Below are 20576 nucleotides of genomic sequence, written 5' to 3'. Positions count from 1 at the left end.
AATGAATCTGAGCTCTCACACTCTGACAAATCGTCGGAATGTGTCCGCACTTGGATTATATCGGAGATCTTGACTGTTTTCTCCTCTTTTTTCCCCATACTTACACCCTATCCACAGCTGCACCACCTCTACTATTATCAACCAACCATCATTCTTCATCATCGAACGAAGAAGGCTTCAAGATTGATGAGGATGACGACAAGAGAGAAACCGATGAAGCAGATGACAGAGAGGACAGTGTGGAGGATAAGGTGGAAGAAGAAGACGAAGAAGAAGGTGTTCTCTCTAAGCTCGTCTCTGTTCCCCCTCCACCATTCATCAACATTTTTCTCTGTCTGGGGGAGGTGACTTTAGGTACATCTTCAGCTTCAAACCTCTTGGGTCTGTATGAAGTGGTTGTCACATCATTAACCACTCCATCCAACACCAAACCTTTCTGCATGTATTTTACATTATTTGATGATGAATTTTCACCCCCACCATTGACCTTCAAACTTTTCTGCCTGTACTTTGTGGTCAAGTCTTCAAGGTCACCATTTATCAACAAACCTTTCTGTCGGTATTTGTTGGTACCCACCCCTTTGTCCCCACATCCTCAGTGGAACAATCATTGGCTGACAATGATTTTGGCCTAAACTTTGATGACCCCACATCTCCTGAACTATCATTGATTGGTACATACTTTGTGGTATTGCTTGCTTCTGTAATCACAGGGTTTCCTAGATTGGTACTACCACCATTTGTCACCGATGGTTCATCATGGTCAAATTTTGTAGTATTGGTTACATCTGTAGTCAAAGGGTTTTCAGGATTGGTACTACCACCATTTGACACCAAGGGTTCTCTGTAGTCATGATTGGTGAGTCCCTCAAGATGATGCTCTTCTGCTATTGACGTTCCCTCAGTTCTTTTGCTTCTGAATTCCTGAAGATGATGTTCTGGCATTTTTGAAATTTCTTCAGTTCTTCTGCTGGTGAATTCCTTAAGATTGGGTGATTTGGTTTTTGAAGGTTCTAGATTCGTTGATTGGTTGTTGGGCTGCTGCTGCCGTTCCTCAAGATGTTGGTGCCCTTTTGAGGTGTGCGGGGTCTTGATGGGTTTGTTGGGCCAAATCCCCAGGGAATCCTCAAGATGGTGCTCTGGTGGTTTTGAAGCTACTAGATTTGTTGAAGGGTTGACAGGCTGCCATTCCTCAAGGTGTTGCTCCCCGTTTGAGGTTTGTGCAGTCTTCAAGGGTTTGTTGTTGGTTTGCTGCCAAATCCCCAGCGAACTGATGAGATCTGGCTTGACACTGACATCACACTCTTCTGTGGGATCGTTGCGGAAACTCTCGGGCGGACTGACTGGTCGCTGCGGCTCGATCATCTTCTTCAGCCGCTCGATCTCCAGCTGCTGCTCTCTGATAAGCGCGTCGCGACTGCCGAGCTGTGCGCGTATGCTGCGCTGTTCGCGGCGCAGACGCGCCTCAAGCACGAGCAGCGCGCGCATGATCTGCGCCAGTTGCGTTTCGCGTTCGTGTCGCGTCGCCAGCACGTCGGCGTCGCGTTGCTCCAGTTTGAGTGTGAGCGCTGCCACTAGATGGTTGCAGCGTTTCGTCTGCCAGTGCAGCGCATTGCGCGTCTGCTCCAGCTCGCGCTCGATTCGGCGCAGCTTCGTGTCATCCATCTGAATCCTGCAAACAGACAAAGATGAAAACTCTATTAGACAATTGAAACAGATGATAGCTTCAATGAGGATTTCATAGCACAAGCATAGGCTTAAAGAGAGATGAACCATTTTATTATGTACTATGGTGATCCACGTTATAATGACAGTATTTGATAAACTTTGATGTTGCTATCCTTGTCTATCGTTCGACAAACAGGTAGTACTATCCTTTTCTAGCTCCACAACGAAGCTAAATATGTTTTTGACGATGTAGAAATGTAATTAAAGTGAGGTCCACGTTATAATGACAGTGAATAGAGATGGAAGAACAGCTTTGCCTATTATCTGCCTTAATTAATTACATTTCTACATCGTCAAAAACATATTTAGCTTCGTTGTGGAGCTAGAAAAGGATAGTACTACCTGTTTGTCGAACGATAGACAAGGATAGCAACATCAAAGTTTATCAAATACTGTCATTATAACGTGGATCACCATAGTACATAATAAAATGGTTCATCTCTCTTTAGCCTATGCTTATGCTATGAAACCCTAATTGAAGCTATCATCTGTCTCAATTGTCTAATAGAGTTTTCATCTTTGTCTGTTTGCAGGATTCAGATGGATGACACGAAGCTGCGCCGAATCGAGCGCGAGCTGGAGCAGACGCGCAACGCGCTGCACTGGCAGACGAAACGCTGCAACCATCTAGTGGCAGCGCTCACACTCAAACTGGAGCAACGCGACGCCGACGTCTTGGCGACGCGACACGAACGCGAAACGCAACTGGCGCAGATCATGCGCGCGCTGCTCGTGCTTGAGGCGCGTCTGCGCCGCGAACAGCGCAGCATACGCGCACAGCTCGGCAGTCGCGACGCGCTTATCAGAGAGCAGCAGCTGGAGATCGAGCGGCTGAAGAAGATGATCGAGCCGCAGCGACCAGTCAGTCCGCCCGAGAGTTTCCGCAACGATCCCACAGAAGAGTGCGATGTCAGTGTCAAGCCAGATCTCATCAGTTCGCTGGGGATTTGGCAGCAAACCAACAACAAACCCTTGAAGACTGCACAAACCTCAAACGGGGAGCAACACCTTGAGGAATGGCAGCCTGTCAACCCTTCAACAAATCTAGTAGCTTCAAAACCACCAGAGCACCATCTTGAGGATTCCCTGGGGATTTGGCCCAACAAACCCATCAAGACCCCGCACACCTCAAAAGGGCACCAACATCTTGAGGAACGGCAGCATCAACCCAACAACCTATCAACGAATCTAGAACCTTCAAAAACCAAATCACCCAATCTTAAGGAATTCACCAGCAGAAGAACTGAAGAAATTTCAAAAATGCCAAAACATCATCTTCAGGAATTCAGAAGCAAAAGAACTGATGGAACGTCAATAGCAGAAGAGCGTCATCTTGAGGGACTCACCAATCATGACTACAGAGAACCCTTGGTGTCAAATGGTGGTAGTACCAATCCTGAAAACCCTTTGACTACAGATGTAACCAATACTACAAAATTTGACCATGATGAACCATCGGTGACAAATGGTGGTAGTACCAATCTAGGAAACCCTGTGATTACAGAAGCAAGCAATACCACAAAGTATGTAACAATCAATGATAGTTCAGGAGATGTGGGGTCATCAAAGTTTAGGCCAAAATCATTGTCAGCCAATGATTGTTCCACTGAAGATGTGGGGACAAAAGGGGTGGGTACCAACAAATACCGACAGAAAGGTTTGTTGATAAATGGTGACCTTGAAGACTTGACCACAAAGTACAGGCAGAAAAGTTTGAAGGTCAATGGTGGGGGTGAAAATTCATCATCAAATAATGTAAAATACATGCAGAAAGGTTTGGTGTTGGATGGAGTGGTTAATGATGTGACAACCACTTCATACAGACCCAAGAGGTTTGAAGCTGAAGATGTACCTAAAGTCACCTCCCCCAGACAGAGAAAAATGTTGATGAATGGTGGAGGGGGAACAGAGACGAGCTTAGAGAGAACACCTTCTTCTTCGTCTTCTTCTTCCACCTTATCCTCCACACTGTCCTCTCTGTCATCTGCTTCATCGGTTTCTCTCTTGTCGTCATCCTCATCAATCTTGAAGCCATCTTCGTTCGATGATGAAGAAGATGATGGTTTGGTTGATAATAGTAGAGGTGGTGCAGCTGTGGAGAGGAGTGTAAGTATGGGGAAAAAAGAGGAGAAAACAGTCAAGATCTCCGATATAATCCAAGTGCGGACACATTCTGACGATTTGTCAGAGTGTGAGAGCTCAGATTCATTCACAATAATTCACGACATGAAAAAGGCGGCAGAATACAGGAATGGGGATGCTGGTGTGGAGGTGAATACCATCAAAACTCTACCCAGTGCACTGTTGCATGAGATGCAGGTACAATCCAAGACTGGCAGAAATGAGTACCATGATAACCCGGTTCTGGAGTGTGTCAACCAGATTCTTCTGAGGGACCAGGAGGAGTTCCTTGAGGAGCAGAGGGTGTTGAGGATGAGGGAGAGCGAGAAAAACCAAAGCCAAGATAATCTCAACTTGGTGGGAAGGAGCTCAAGTAGAGACGACTTAACCAGGTTGGACCAGGATAAAAACCTGGTGGTGTCTAGAAGAATGTTGCAGACCACCTACAATGATAAACCTCCATGTTTGGTGACATCATCACAGCTGTCCCTCATTGGTAGTGTGAGTTTTGATGAGGAACTGAATGCTGTGGATGTGTCGAGCAGGGAGCAAAAATCCAAACAGCTGAAAAGTGTGGGTAAAAGGAGTTTAATACCACCAGCATTACCTCCCAAACCTTTGAAACTGCTCAGTATGAGATCACCTGACTTTGAAGCTTCTCAACAGAACATGAAATCCAAAATATCACCACAATCTAAACTACCACAAAAGTATGACCTAGATATGAGGTTGTTGGACAACCAACCCAGTTGTCATCCGATTATCATCGGGAATGCTTCCCCAGCTCTACCTGAGCCCAATCCTGACAGCGAGTTGTATGTGATATCCAATTCAGCGCTGGATGATGACTTAGTGCAACAGATACAAGGGCGGAACAAAAAGTGTGGCAAGGAATTGAAGAATGTCTTACATCCTGAACAGAAGGGGATGAATTTGACGCATGCGTTGATACATTTCCCGGCGGGGAAGAATTGTAGTAGTGGGGGTAAGGAAGTTGTGGGGGTTTCCCCTAGTAAATTTGAGGATAAGAGGAAAACTACCCCGGTGAAAAATAAGCCTGTGATTATGGTGGCTTCCCCTGTTTCAACACTGTTAGCTTCTTCTAGTGTGGAGAGTAAGGGTGTGGAGGAAGAAGTGGTCCCGAGTGTGTCTCAGATGGTGAAGAGGTTCGAGCACCTCAGTGAGGAGAAACTGGAGGGTGACGGCAACACCGCATTGATGGAAGACGGCAACAGCGCATTGAGGGACAATTTCGAGGAGTTCCGTCTGGACGACATGGACGTCATCTGCGGGGTGACAGCTGAGGAGGATAACGAGAATAAGGAACCCGAGAAATGTTTGAGCGGCAGTGTTGACACAACAACGGCCTCGGTGACTGTCACCCCCTCGGAGGCGGGGGTGAGCTATGAGAACTTCCTCGAGGCAACCGGGTTGAGCCAGAAGTCGATCATGACTCCGTCGAGGATTTTCAGCAACAATCATCGGAATGTGTTGAAGCCCAAGGATGTGAAGCATAGGAGTCGGGTCAAGGCGGCGAATACGATTTCAAATCCGACCGTAAGGTATTGGACGGAGCCGTTTCTTTGAGAGTAATTATTCTCATAGAGAAAATAATACTAATAATTTGAATTATGATGTAAAACAAATCTAGAAGCACAGAGAATTGTTCCGAAATCAGTTTCCTCCCGAGTAGTTTCAATTAAATAAAATAAATGAATGTTTAATTCCCCCACAAAAACTAAAACTACTACATCAATTACAGAAAATATTAGATAGTTTACAATTACATACAATAGTTAGTTTCAGAGATTTCTTATAATGTGTCTTCTACATTTTAAATGAAAAAGACTATGAAATAGTCAAAAAACCACAGATTTATTGATACTTAGAAAGACCGGTTTCGGTTAGTTTATTCGGATAAACTCAGAGTTTATCAGAGATTGACAATGGTGTAATAACCGTAACCGGTCTTTCTAAGTATCAATAAATCTGTGGTTTTTTTACTATTTCATAGTCTTTTTCATTCAATATGAATAATTACCACAATATCAACTTCTCAACTACACAAAAAGTGTCTTCTACATGTTCAATGTATTCTGAGTGAAATTGGATTTAATGATAATAATTATGATGATATGGTGTGATACAATCTTGAATCACAGACAATAAATTGTTCTAAAATCAGTTTTTTATGAATTAATTCCAATTGAATACCGTACTAATAATAATTATTATTCAAATCTCTTAGTTTCAGAAATTTCTTATAATGTGTCTCCTACATGTTCAGTGTATTCTGAGTGGAATTGGATATAATAATATGATGATGATTTGGTGTGAAACAACCTTGAATTACTGTACAGACAATTCTTCAAAAATCAGTTTTTTATGAATTAATTCCAATAATTGAATACCGTACTAATAATAATTATTATTCAAATCTTAATGTAAAACTTCTCTTTACAGTTGGAATAATGTATGTAAATCATTACCTACCCATAAATGCTTAGAGTTCATTGCATTTTTTTTTTTTTATTAAACAATCAGAAATCCACAAGATATAAATTTTAAATTGTATGTTGGCATGCACTTGTAGTTGCAGTTTTGAGAGGATAGTTTGTTTTGGAGTCTAGAACATACATGAGTTTTTCATTACCTGCCCATAATGCTTAGAGTTCATTGCATTTCCTTATTTAAACAATCAGAAATCTACAAGATATAAATTTTAAATTGTATGTTGGCATGCACTTGTAGTTGCAGTTTTGAGAGGATAATTTATTTATTTATGTATTACATTCCACAATCACAATATCAAATTAATGATTGAGAGAGAATCAACAGGATAAACCCAAAACTGTTTCTCTCCCTAATTTTGATTAATAGTCCAAATGAGGTTATGAAAACACTATAATTGTTTTGGAGTCTAGAACACACAAGAGTTTTTATTGTTTTATTGTTACTTTCAATTGATATTGAGAAGGGCCCAATTTGAAGTTTTCAAAAATTCAAATATCTACCGGTATGTTAAAAATAAAACTTGAGTAGAAGTTTATTGGAAGTGAGATATGTAGTTTGGGAGAAATAATAAAAGTTAGTGAGGTCCACGTTATAATGACAGTATTTGATCAACTTTGATGTTGCTATTCTTGTCTATCATTCGACAAAGCAGATAGCGAATGTATCAAATCATAGTGTTATGTATCAAGTTGATATGATACTGTATCATATTGGTTTGATACTGTATCGTGTTGTGGCCGTTATTGTTCTGTAGTGAGGTCCACGTTATAATAATGACAGTATTTGATTAACTTTGATGTTGCCATCCTTGTCTATCATTCGACAAAGCAGATAGTACTATCCTTTTCTAGCTCTGCAACGATGCAAAATCTGTTTTTTACAATGTAGAAATATAATTAATTAGGGCAGAGAACAGCAACGCTGTTCTTCTATCTTTATCCACTGCCATTATAACGTGAACCTCACTATAATGAGAATTTGTGAGTTGAGAAATTCAACTCAAAGAAAATTAAAGTGAATTATAAATTTAATATTTGTATTGAAAAAATCAACTCAAGGAAAATTGAAGTGTATAATATGTAATATATAATCATTGAAACTCTTTTCTTGGAAAAAAATATCTTTGGAAAATTTCAATGAATGTATTGATGAAGATTGTTTTATTTGATATTCTTTTGTAAGAAATGTTGTTCTTATACTGTAATTATTGTTCCAATTTTGTTGAGAATCACAATGAACGGTTGCTATTTTCTAATTTACTCATTACAATACTGTATCGAAAATTAAACAATTGTGGTGCTTTTCTCTAAATTCGAAAATGAGTTTTTGATTTCATCTCTTGGAAGTGGATTTGAATAATACCTGTATTAATAACATTGAATTCAATTACTGTTGTGAATCATTGGACTATATTTATTATATACATAATATTCTGTATATCCAATTGTCTTCTTTCTTTAGGGCTACTTTGGAATATAAATAAAAATATAAATTTGAGTACCCTTTTTTAAATTATATAGTCATTAAAACCCTACAAATTTCCTTTGTTTTCAACCCTACAAGACTTTTCTTTTGCTTGTGGTGCCTAAACCAATTTTTAGTTTTTAGTTCTGGGTTGTTAATTTTATTTTAATTGCTTGTAATAAGTGTTGATTTATTAACCTTGATTTGTTGCATTGTTGATCTGGCAATAAAGAATTGAAATTGGAATTAAAATTAACAAGTTCTGACTAAATAATTTTAAAAAGGGTTCTCATATTTATATTTTTATTTATAGCCTACTGTATATTATCCATTATGTTTGTGTTGTATGTTTGATACGAGGAAATTTTGTTATTGTTTTGTCTTTTCTTTATATATTATATCATGTTTTTAATTAGGTTGGTATTTTACCACTCAAGTGAGTTCTGTAGAATAAAGAAATTTGATAATATAGTTTTAGTTCTTTGATTTTCCCAAACTCATTTCCCTTATCCATTAATTAATTATGCTCAAATAAGTGAGTTTTACTGTATCGAAATAGTTCTATTAATTCTACTTTGCAAATAGGCTGGTTCTTAATAAAATTAGTAGAATTGATGGTGATGTTGTGAAATCTCTCCATAATAAGAAAACAAGGATATTGTCAAATTTCACTAAAAAAGCTGATTCTTGTTGGAATATATTCAACCAAGTAAGTAAATAGGAATTTGAATTTGTAGCCTGATACAGAGATTGATTTTTTTTAGAATTTGGATAACTTCTAATCATACCGATCAATCTCAAGTTGGATTCACACATAACAGTGACAGTGAAAATATAATTTCCATAAGTTTTTATTGGACTTTTCACATTCAGTCCGGCCGAGTGAGTATGAATGATCCCATTAGAATTTATAGGAATTATATTTTCAATATTCACTGTCACTGCTGTGTGTGGATCCAGCTTATTTACCACTATTTGAGAGAGTTGTAATGCTAGGCACACACCAGTTAGTCAAGGCAAGACAAGACACGTTTAGTCACAATACTTCACATAGTTGCTTATAAAGACATGTCTAATTGCAATGACTAATCAGTGTGTGTTGCGTCATAAGCAACTATGTGTAGTATTGTGTCTGATCATGTCTTGTCTTGACTAACTGGTGTGTGCCCAGCCTAAGGGACTTGGAAGAATGTATAAAAAAAAACATTATGTATCAACATCATACAACAATACATATTCATACCAATACCTATAGCGACCTTCTTAGGAAGTATATATTTAAAGATAAATACAAAGACATTGCTTGAACCCTGAGTTCTCGAGTATGAAAGACTTTAACATAATCATAATTATTATCATCATCATCTAAGAGAAGTCAGGTTTCTAAAAGGTTAGAGATATTTTATCAAGTTCAAGACTTCAAAGCATCAGTTCTTGATTGACTTGTAATTCCGATCTAAAGAATTGAATTAAAATTTAGCATTAGCACTAATATAATGATATTGATCACTTTTATTTATTTATTGAGAATACATTATATGCATACATACCATCAATTCTTTTAGGCTAGGTTACACAAAAGCCTGTTAAATTTCAAACATGATTGAATGCCACGAGAGCCAATGAGAGAAGGCTTATCATAAAAGAGGTTTCTGATTGGTTCTCATAGCTTTTAATCACAATTAAGATTCAGTAGGCTTTTTTGCAACCAGGGCTCTCTAATTGAATAGAATAAACATTCTACAGATGGAAATTACTGAGATATTGCAATTATTCAAATGCTAATGAATTAATTATTATTAAACGAAAATCCAAATAAAATGCTGTAATTCACCCCTGAAAACTTCTGCTACTGCAAATATTGACAACAGGGTAAACAGCTAGATGGAAATTCGATGAGCGCTACTATATTTAAAAATAATTTGTCATTCCCGGGCTGACAAATAATTTTTGAATGTTAATAAAATTAAAATTATTTGTCATTCCCGGGCTGACAAATAATACTTTTTGAATAGTAGCGCTCATCGAATTTCCATCTATCTGTTTACCCTGTTGTCAATATTTGCAGTAGCAGAAGTCTTCGGGGTGAATTACAGCATCTAATTTGGATTTTCGTTTAATAATAATAAATAATAAACATTCAAATCAGAGATGTGTAATTGTTTCATAATATGTAATAAAATGTATAGTAATATTCTACTTGGCTGGTTTTATTCACAAAATATATCTACTTTCAACCAAAATAAACACAATTTATTCAGAATTTTGATTAATTCATTCTACTACAATATTCCTATGCAGAGAAAGAATGTTTTAATTCCTTCAAGGCATAAATAATGCTTCAGATACTGTTGCGGGTGAGATGTTGTCATATCTATCCATTATGAAAACTGGGATGTTGTCAGAAATATCACTAATTCATGTTTCAACACCAATGGTAACACACTGAAGATGACACCATTGGTGTTGAAACATATTTGTTATTTTATAATAAATTGGTGATATTTCTGAAAACATCCCAGTGTTTTCAGCATAAATAATAGTAGATTTTTAGTACAGGTACGGTACCTACTTGAAGTTGACAAATAATAACATCACTGTCTCTCTAGATGAAAGCTTTATTCATTCATTTATTCATTAATACAATAAGTAGGTAAATTATCAAAATGATAGAGAGAAGAAGAATAAGGTACGGTAACCTTGTGCTATTTCTCTCCTAAATTCAGATAACACATAGTCAGAAATAGGTTAATTCTAGTAGCTCTTCAATTCACAAAGTTTTCAGTCCTCAAGTATTTTCACAAATTAGATTTTCAAATTTAGATGCTTCAAAACTAAACATAGAAAAAATATTTCACATTATTATAGGTAATTTATTATTAGTAAATCTGTTGTATTTTAGATTCACTGTATTTCCAAGTAAATATTTAGAAAACACTTTTTGTGCAGTTGAGAAGTTGATATTGTGGTAATTATTCATACTGAATGAAAAAGACTAAGAAATTGTCAAAAACCACAGATTTATTGATACTTAGAAAGACCGGTATATCTTAGATAAACTATCAGAGATTGACAATGGTGTGATAATCGAAACCGGTCTTTCTAAGTACCGTATCAATAAATCTGTGGTTTTTGACAATTTCTTAGTCTTTTCCATTCAGTTTAGAAAACACTTACTCCTTGATGAGAAATGGGGAACGATGAAGAACTGATCAAGCTCCTCCATAGGAGTGAAATGCATTCCTCATTTATCAACCAGAAACTATATGTTTCTTAAATATTCACTTGGGAACACAGTATCTAAACTATAACAGAGATATTATCAAGTGTTTCGTCATGGAAATTGGAAAACAACATCAATTTACAAATAAATCAACTGTTTACTCTAGAATTCAATTGAGAAGTATGTAGACAACCAGGAAGATGGGAGACCTGCCGAAAGATCTCGTTGTCACAGAGTCACAGTGAGTGATTAATTCATCTATTGGAAGAAATCTGACTTTTTGTCGTTCTTTTTACTAGCAAAAAGTAATTCAATCAATTTAAATGTTCCTTGGATCTTGAGAATGAAGAGTACGTCAAGGAGAAAGAGCTCTCCAATCTACAAGCAACATATTACTGGTGCATTAATTTCGATTTCCTTTTACCATTACAAGAGAACCTCATCAACCAGAGCAATTTTAGATCATATCCAGTACTCATCACAGATTTCATACAACGATAACTACTGATGGAAGTATGGAAGAAAAATGGAAAATATGTTACACTTGACGTCACTCTGTGTTTTTTGCAATGGAAAAACTGATATTTGTAATTCATCAAGTGAAACTGTACTTTCTCCGTTATCAACTGACGCTGAATGAGTTCTGTGTATGGTGTAAAGCAGGTGAATTACTAATGGAAAGTTAAGTGCTCGCTATTACATGATGAGATGTAAGATAAGTGGATTTGAATAATGAGAGTTTTGTACTCTGTTACCGTACATATTTGGAATACTCTGAAGAATAACAAGAGTTCTCTTTACTCATTTAAAAAATATATAGCAGGAAATGGTTTTATTATGGAATATTGTCTATACTTAGCGGTATTTACAAGAAGAGAGACTTCTCAGCTTTACATTCCAGTTATTTTATTAAATATACCGGTAATCTTTGTTATCAATCAATCCGATATATTGTAATATAACATCATCAATGAATAGATTTTTATGATGAAAATGTAGTTTTAAAAACTAGTTATAGGTAATTATAGAAGTTCAACTCCTTTGAAAATAATATATATAACTTGAATGGATGTTTATGATGAAAATAAAGTACGGTACCTACTAAAAACTAGTTGTAGGTAGTTATAGAACTTCAATTTTTTTGAAAATAATAGAATAGTAATGCAAACTTACTCATAATAGTTACAGTATTAATTTACATTGTAGCATTAGAGGCTAAATTAATTATTAACTGTATTATTAGGGTAAGGTAGATTAAACGAGATTGATGTACCGTACTGAAGGTAAATAGTTGAGTATTACTGGTGATTGAAGCACCCTCTTAATAGATCAAAAGCATTAAAATTTTTCAGAACAAATCGTCAGATTTTTGTGGATTGATAAATAATTTCTAGATTGAAGGAACAAAAGGATATATCATTATTTTCTTGAAATCTGGTTGCTTGAATTCAAATAGCCCGGTTCTTGTACAAATCGATTCACCTAGGTTATCGATTATTGAAAACGATAGTTTCTGAAAGTCGATAGATATTTTTGATATCAAATCAACATAACCTCCAATAAATTGTTCTGTCAGCGAAGTATCCAAAGTTTTCTAGAGGAGTTATTCTTTGATATTCATAATGTTAGAATTAAATAGGGTTTAGAAATTTAATAAGTAAATATCAGTAGATAGTTTTTATTAGTAGATAATTGCTATTCAACAGCAAATTGAGTAATTTGCTTGATCAAACCAGTCATCAATTTTGTAAGTAGCTTACTCATTTCTCTTTATCATTTTTTGCTGTACTACTTTTTAGAACAAGACCAGTTGTTTATAATTTTACTGTTTCTATCATGTCAAAACCGCATACTTTTTGCAATAAATTTTATTCCTCTTTTATTACTGTAGGCTAAGCTACAATCCAAAAATCTAATATTTTAGTTTATACTTACGACTAGCTTCAAGAAAAGTTTTATTATTATTTTTACACAACCTATCTGGCTCCGCCGGTCTTGGTGAAGAATAATTGTATAAGTGTGTATAAGACCATCAATCCTGAGCTGGATATTAAGTTACATAGAAACAAAGACAATCAATGTCTCCTCCATCTTTTATCTATTATAGGAGCATTATAATGTAATTTTTATGAGGAATTGAAGATCATAATAGTATTGAGAAGTTGAATAAAAAATATACTTCAATTTAGACAGCGTATTCTAGGATTCTTTTACATATAACCATGAGATATTTTACACAACTGTTTTGTCTTTCCTAGGAAGAGAAAAATGAGAACTGAAACAGAGCGATTTGACTGCACTTCGAAAACATTCGAATTCAAATTTCCAATGTTAACAAGACAAGATGAATATGTCCTTCAGATTCCAGTAGATATTCCCTACCAAGGATCAGCCCTAGAATTGGCTCAAAGGATACTCAGCTCTTTTCAACTGCCTGCTTACGTCGAAAAAGGTAAGTAAGTTATACAATCGAATGAGTAAGTAAAATTATACGTATATAGTGATTGTATTAGATCAGGAAACCAAGAATCCGAGGCATCAGTTCTTATGAACAGATTACACTAGAGGTAATATGTACCAGTCAAGACACCAGATTCCATTTATCTTAAGGTGCGTACAGACTTTCGCTCTGCTCCGCAACCGAACGAGACTCCAGCAGAGCGATTGATGATCGACCGGTGAGCAAGAGTGGAACGCGAGTAGAGCTAACATCTCCTGTAACGTTCATGATCGGAGCGGGGGCGGAGCGATGGTGGAACGAGGGCGGAGCGGGTTGGAGGCGCATATATCTGTACGCAGCTTATGACAACCGATTTTGGTGTCCCACTTAGAAGACCGTTGGCTCCTGGAACCTTAGAAGCCCGACGAGGTCACCAAGCTGGGAAACCAGTGGTGTATGACCTGGTGTCTGAAGTTTTTTGGACACCACTGGTATCCCAACTTTGTGACCTAAAAATGTAGGTAAGTTCACTAGTAGTTCTGTGAACAGTAGATCTCACGCATTATTCTCATCCACAAGTAGCCTACCTGATTGAAACTATAATTATACCTTATGGAAACATAGCAATAGTCTGGCTTCTCCACACATCTGTGTAATCACTTGTCAGCTGATTTATGATGAATAATTCTATAGTCTGATTTTTACTCTAATTTCGGCGTATGAAGGAGGCTCCTTTTTCCATCCTTGAAATGCAAAATTTCCAAAAACCTTGTATATACGTCGACGCGCAATTTAAAAAGGAACAAACCTGTCAAATTTCATGAAAATCCATTACCGCGTTTCGCCGTAAATGCGCAACATATAAACATTTAAACATTAAGAGAAATGCCAAACCGTCGACTTGAATCTTGAACCTCACTTCGCTCGGGTCAATTGTTTGGAAGCCTTGTAAGGATGGGCACACACCAGTTAGACAAGACAAGACATGATAAGTCACAATACTTATCATTCCACGTTTCTTATTCTTCTATTCATGTTAATAATTATGTATTGTAGAAATTATTGTTTTCAAAATGTGTAAATGAGTGCATTTAATGTTTGTTTCCAGAACTATGAAAAAAGAAAGGAAGCAATCAGTTTTTTGTTTATTGAATCTATTTCTATTATTACTTATTGGCTAAGAATTTGAGATTATATTTCTTTCAATTATTGTTTTATGTGTTAGTATTGTTATATGTAAATATGTTTGAATAGCTTATGCTTGTAAACTACAGCAGTAGAAAGTCAAATTTTTCTTTCTTGTATTGTGTCTATTTTTGTAATGACTCCTCCTCTAAACACGGACTTGTTCCATATTAGAGGGAGTAATTTTCAGGGAATATATTGTAAAATGTACTTTCTGGAAATAAATTGTGAAATAAATAAAATAAAAATAAACTTCACATAGTTGCTTATGAAGCACCACACACCGATTAGTCATTGCAATTAGACATGTTTTCATGAGCAACTATGTGAAGTATTGTGACTAAACGTGTCTTGTCTTGTCTTGTCTTGACTAACTGGTGTGTGCCTAGCCTAAAACAGAAAGACTTGACTATAAATCAGCATCCATACAGGGACAAAATAGTAACGTCAAGGCTGTCATGGGAACACGGAACTGGAAATGCCATGTACATTGATTGCCGGACATTTCCGATTCCGCGTTCCCGTAGTAGCTTGTAGCCGCTACCAATGTCCCTGTGTTCTCAAGATCTTCATACTCTATAGTGAGGTCCACGTTATAATGGCTGTGTTTGATTAGCATTGGTATTGCTATCCTTGTCTATCATTTGACAAAGCGGATAGCGCTATCTTTTTCTCGCTTTGCTCTGTTGACAAATTGTCTTTTAACAATGTAGAATGAATAAGTAATTAGGAGAATATTTCATCTTAATTATGCAAATTCATCATGAAATTTCTTGCTTAATTGACCGAGCGAAGTGAGGTCTAATATTCAAGTCGACGGTTTGGCATTTCTCTTAATGTTTAAATGTTTATATGTTCGTATGTTGCGCATTTACGGCGAAACGCGGTAATAGATTTTCATGAAATTTGACAGGTCTGTTCCTTTTTTAATTGCGCGTCAACGTATATACAAGGTTTTGGAAATTTTGCATTTCAAGGATAATATAAAAGGAAAAGGAGCCTCCTTCATACGCCAATACTAGAGTAAAAATCAGACTATAGAATTATTCATCATAAATCAGCTGACAAGTGATTACACAGATGTGTGGAGAAGCCAGTCTATTGCTGTATTTCCATAAGGTCTATAGTTTCAATCAGGTACTAGTGGATGAGAATACTGCGTGAGGTCTACTGTTCACAGAACTACTAGTAAAATATAATTGATTATATTTTAAACGAGAATGAACAGTTAATATTACATCAATAAACCTGTATGAGCTACCGTCTATAGAAGGCATTGACAAGACAGAGGATCAGCACCGTTGTTCTCCTATCTATCTTTCTCCACTGCCATTATAACGTGGACCTCACTGTATCCTTGTCTATCATTCGACAAAGCAGATTGCTCTATTCTTTTCTAGCTCAATATAGACAATGGCCGTGTTCACACTAACTAATTTCTCGCTAACACATAACTCACTAACTCAGGTCAGAAAGCTCTCCAATTGGCCGTTTCTACACTTACCGATTGGTCGTTTTCACACGTATCGATTGTCGGCCGACTTTTATCGAAAAATTTCCAGAATTTTCCTCCGATTGGCTGAGAATTAGCCAATTATCCACAATACGTTTTCACACGTATTGAATGTCGGCCGACATTGATCGAACAATTTCCAGAACTCTCCTCCGATTGGCTGAGAATTAGCCAATAGGAGAAAAACTCTGAGTGTCGGCCGATAATCGATAAGTATAAAAAGTTACAGATTCCAACTGATTCGATTTTGGCGTTGAGATAACATGGTGTCAAATAAATAGCTTCCACACTTACCAAAGAAGTCGGCATTCGGACAGCAGTCGGCAACAGTCGGCTGTCGGTTATCGGACGACACATATCGTGTCGTTAAAATCATCGTTCCCACTCGTGTCAGCCGGCACGATAATCTGTAATCAGGCAATCTGAGAGATTTCTGTCGTGTCGTGTCGCTGAGAAATCGGTTAGAGTGAAAACGGCTATTTACTGTTTTCACTCGTCTACGGTTTCCTAGTGTGTGGGTATCTTATTTCTCACCTCTTCTTATTCTTAAGGACTGTTAATTTTTATCTTTTAAGCCTCGAATACAAGTCTCATTCAGATTACAGGAATAGTACAAAAATAAAAATCGAGGAATAAACGATAATTATATGAATAATTGATACAAGCTCTTTTATAAATATTATATTTTCAGTATTCTTTCAGATATTTATAATTTTATCCGGTATTTAGTATGTTTCATTGTTAATTCACCACAACATAGCTTTTTGCCCATATTACTACTTTCTTACTCAATTGTGAAAGGTAAACACCTCGCATTAGAAATAGTAATCAAAATTTCGTTGATTAAAATTTCAAACATATTTATCTCCAAATGGTATTTTGCCTTTTTCTCTCCTAGAACTTGGATTGCATTTTTAAATTAGATGGGAGCTTGGATTGAATTTTACTTTTTAGCTGATTTCTACTCTGTCTTATTAACTTGATAATGAATTTCTTTTACTTCGAATTGAGGTTTTTGATGAATCCAGAATTTTGACGTTTACTTGACTATTTAAAGATCTATTAATTTTTTTCAAGCAATATCATTCTTCAAAAATTTAAAGAATTCCAACTAGCCTTTTCTTGATTCCTCTGAAATGTTTCTTCAATTTTAAATTTCAATACCAACAAGTCATCATTATTTGACATCAATTTTTTATGCTTCAATTTGATGTTCAACAATTTCAGTTGCTCAGTGTCAGTTTTCTCAATTTCCTGGTTTCAAAACATTGTAAACTTAGACATTATTTGAACGATATTTTCTGGATCTAACAGTTTTTCATAGGCATTCTAAACGCAGATTTTGTACCGAATATATTATTTTGTTTGTCGTCCAAAAATATGACAAACTCTTTGCGCCTTTTGAATTTATCATTCGACAAACTATTTTTATTTTGTTTGTCTTCTTCAGAAAAATTTTCCAATTTATGCGCACTCATGCGATGTTTAGTTTTTGGGGGTTGAAAACCATCAGGATGCCCGTCTGGCACTAACCACACTGGTTTGTCAATTTTCTTTTTTCTTACGTTCTTCTCTTCTTTCTCTTTTCCCTCCTCCTTCTCTTTTCTCTTTTTCTGTTTCTTTTTCTTGGATTTTACCTTCTCCTGCACGTTATTCTTTCTGAAAACTAGCTCTTTTATAATATCAAACATTTCGTTTGTGTTTTGTTTCTCATTATTACCCTCTTCCTTCCCCTGATTTTTTAGTGATATACAAACTATTTTTGAGTCTTCTTCATCATTTTCTTCATTTGTCATCTTGTTGACCCTTTTCTTCTTACATCCTTTCTTTATCACTCTCTTTCTTATTGGTTCACCCTGCATTTTTCTCTTTCCAATATCAAAAGACTTCGAATAAGGACTCTTCTTAATTTTTCTAATTTCTTTGACACCCTTCTCAATAATTTTCATTTTATTTCCTCCAGTTTTTAAACATCTATTCATCTTCTTATCATCCTGTGCAGGTTTGTAAGGTGACTTTATTTTTTCCACAAATTTCTTTGCTCTATCTTTCTTGTTGCTTCGGACATCTTCTCTCCTGTTCTTTTTATTTCCGCGTTCATTTTCATAACTGCTTTCACCTTTTTCTCCAATAGTAGGCAAATAGTTTTCATACTTCTTACTTTTCGTTTTTCTATTTCTATGTTGTTCTCTCTTTAATCCACCTCCATTTCCATCTTTATTCAATATCAGATTTTCTTTCTTTGTTCCATCAGTTGTAATTTTTTTATCATTTGTATTTGTCGCTGTCATATTTCCCTCAGTACTTTCGAATTTATCTTCAATTTTCTCATTTTTCTTCATCTTGATCTCATCTGTCAAGTTATTAATATGATGACTTCCCTGCAGTAGTTTTTCTAAACCTTTTGAAGCAATTTTATCCAAAATTCTGGAAAGTTTTTGACTTTTGTCATTTTCTCTCTCTATCTCTGTGTCTTCTTTTCTATCTCTTTCCCTCTGATAATAGCTGGCAAACAATTTTTCAACAAATTCCATTCCACCACCATTTTCAGAATTTGATTTTTTTAAACCATCTCCAAAACTATTCTTGTCAATTCCATCCATCAAATGTTTTTCTGTATCTATTTTCTTTAGTGTGAACGGACCTCTTTGCTTTCTAGATCGGTATGGTTCCAGACACTGTTTCAGTCGGCATTCTACGGCAGAATGTATTTTATCCACCAGCACTTTTATATTATTGTTTGGTATTTTCTTTTTGTGATCAGTCTCTGATTTTTGTTCTAGAGATTCTGATATTTCTTCATCTCCAACGTGAATTTGAGAAGTTGGTTCAACAATCGGTTCTAAATTGATAACTTGATTTATTCTAGAATCTTCTTTGATTTGTAGATCATTTCCATCACTATCATGCCTAGGAATCAAGTCAATTGCTTCAGTTGTTCCTGTTTCTAGAGTTAAATTTTGTAAATTTATTTTATCTCTCCTTGGAATCAAATCTAAACTTTCCAAATTTCCATTGTAATTTAAAACATCTTGTCTATCAATTTGTGGAATTGAATAAATCTGTAATGCTTTTTCATCATCTCCATTGTGCAGATGATTATGAGCTACAGATTTTAAAGTGACATATCCATTAGTACTTTCAAGATTTTGTTCTTCAATTTTTAATAATTCTCCAATTTTTCCATTGCAAGGATTTGACATGCTATCACTTGTTTCAAAATTGCTGAAAAAATTGTTATTTGCAAATTTTGATTCATCAACTTTTAATGTTTCTTTATCTTTACTATCAGAACAAATTGACTCCATTGCTTCCAAACTCATTAAAACCTCCTTATTTCTAGTCTCATGTGAAATTCCCCCAACCTTGTTAACATTACAAGAAATTAAATCAAATGCTTGTACATTTTCAGGCTGATCTCTGTTTTCAAATCTTGGTTCACAAATGTTTGAAACTTTTTCCAACTTACCATGGATAGATTCCACGTCAATACTGACTTCTTCATTGTGTTTATAATAGCCACAAACTCTGTTACGTAGTTCGAATTCAACTTTTTTCAATTTTTCTTCGGAATTTGCAACGGATTCTAGAACTTCGGCTAAATATTTCGATTTTTCCGGACCTCTCATGTTGTTTAAAAACGTTTATTATTTGTTTACATTTTAATATTAAGGGGGAGATGTTTGAAAAAATAGGAACATATGGGTTGCCTTTTTATAGTAAGTATAATGTCAAACACAAACAAGATTACAATTTTTTTCACATAGTTGAGTTACGGTTGCACAAAAACCTGTTGAATTTCAATTATAATTAAACGCTACCAGAAACAATCACAGATTTTTTTGAAAAGAAGGCGTCTGTGATTGGCTCTCATGGCATTTAATCATGATTAAACTTTAACGGACTAGCAACCGGGTGTAAATATTTTGTTGATGAGCTTCTTTTTTTATTTCACAATTTTAAAAATACTCTTGTTGAATTATTAATGAAATGTTTCTTTTGCGTTTATGGTCTCCACTAGAAATATCTGATGATAAAAATAATGTGTAGCTTATTATCAGTCTAGGGCCCGGTTGCAGAATAGCCGATTAAATTTTAATCGTGATTATTCAAGGATTAAATTCACGACAACCAATCACAGAAGCCGAGCCCTAGACTGGTAATAGGCTACAAGTCTTTTTCATCATCAGATATTTCCAGTAGAGTGAATGCAAGATTAATAATATTTAAGAAATATTAATAATTCAAGGCCTGGTTTCTAGGACACTTATTAAATGTAATGAACCATTAAGCCTACAGATTTAATGGTCCCTTGGATTTTAATTTATGTGTCCTTGAAACCGGGTCTCAATGATTGATATTGTTGTTCTAGCTCAAGCTATGCTTGG

The 20576-nt window shown here is 35.7% G+C and overlaps 3 protein-coding genes across 3 annotated transcripts in view; 2 read left to right on the top strand and 1 right to left on the bottom strand.

The window, feature by feature from the left end:
* The first annotated feature begins 2264 nt into the window (after positions 1–2264).
* LOC111061958 lies at positions 2265–5544 on the top strand. Its single transcript, XM_039433349.1, has one exon. The coding sequence runs from the start codon at positions 2269–2271 to the stop codon at positions 5434–5436; it is 3168 nt and encodes a 1055-aa protein (XP_039289283.1). The 5' UTR covers positions 2265–2268; the 3' UTR covers positions 5437–5544.
* Positions 5545–12623: 7079 nt separating this feature from the next.
* LOC111060540 (protein C12orf4 homolog) overlaps positions 12624–20576 on the top strand; it is a 32907-nt gene continuing 24954 nt past the window's right edge. Inside the window, exons 1-2 of the mRNA XM_039433348.1 lie at positions 12624–12797; positions 13309–13502. Of these exons, the coding sequence (XP_039289282.1) occupies positions 13319–13502 (184 nt within the window). The 5' untranslated portion in view covers positions 12624–12797; positions 13309–13318. The remainder of the gene's footprint in view (positions 12798–13308; positions 13503–20576) is intronic.
* LOC111048873 lies at positions 16855–19886 on the bottom strand. Its single transcript, XM_022334853.2, has one exon. It carries the CDS (start codon positions 19815–19817, stop codon positions 17496–17498), a length of 2322 nt encoding a protein of 773 aa, XP_022190545.2. The 5' UTR covers positions 19818–19886; the 3' UTR covers positions 16855–17495.

The sequence above is a fragment of the Nilaparvata lugens genome, chromosome 7, assembly GCF_014356525.2.
Source record: "Nilaparvata lugens isolate BPH chromosome 7, ASM1435652v1, whole genome shotgun sequence".
Taxonomy (NCBI): Eukaryota; Metazoa; Arthropoda; class Insecta; order Hemiptera; family Delphacidae; genus Nilaparvata; species Nilaparvata lugens.
This window is presented reverse-complemented; position numbering and strand designations above follow the sequence as displayed.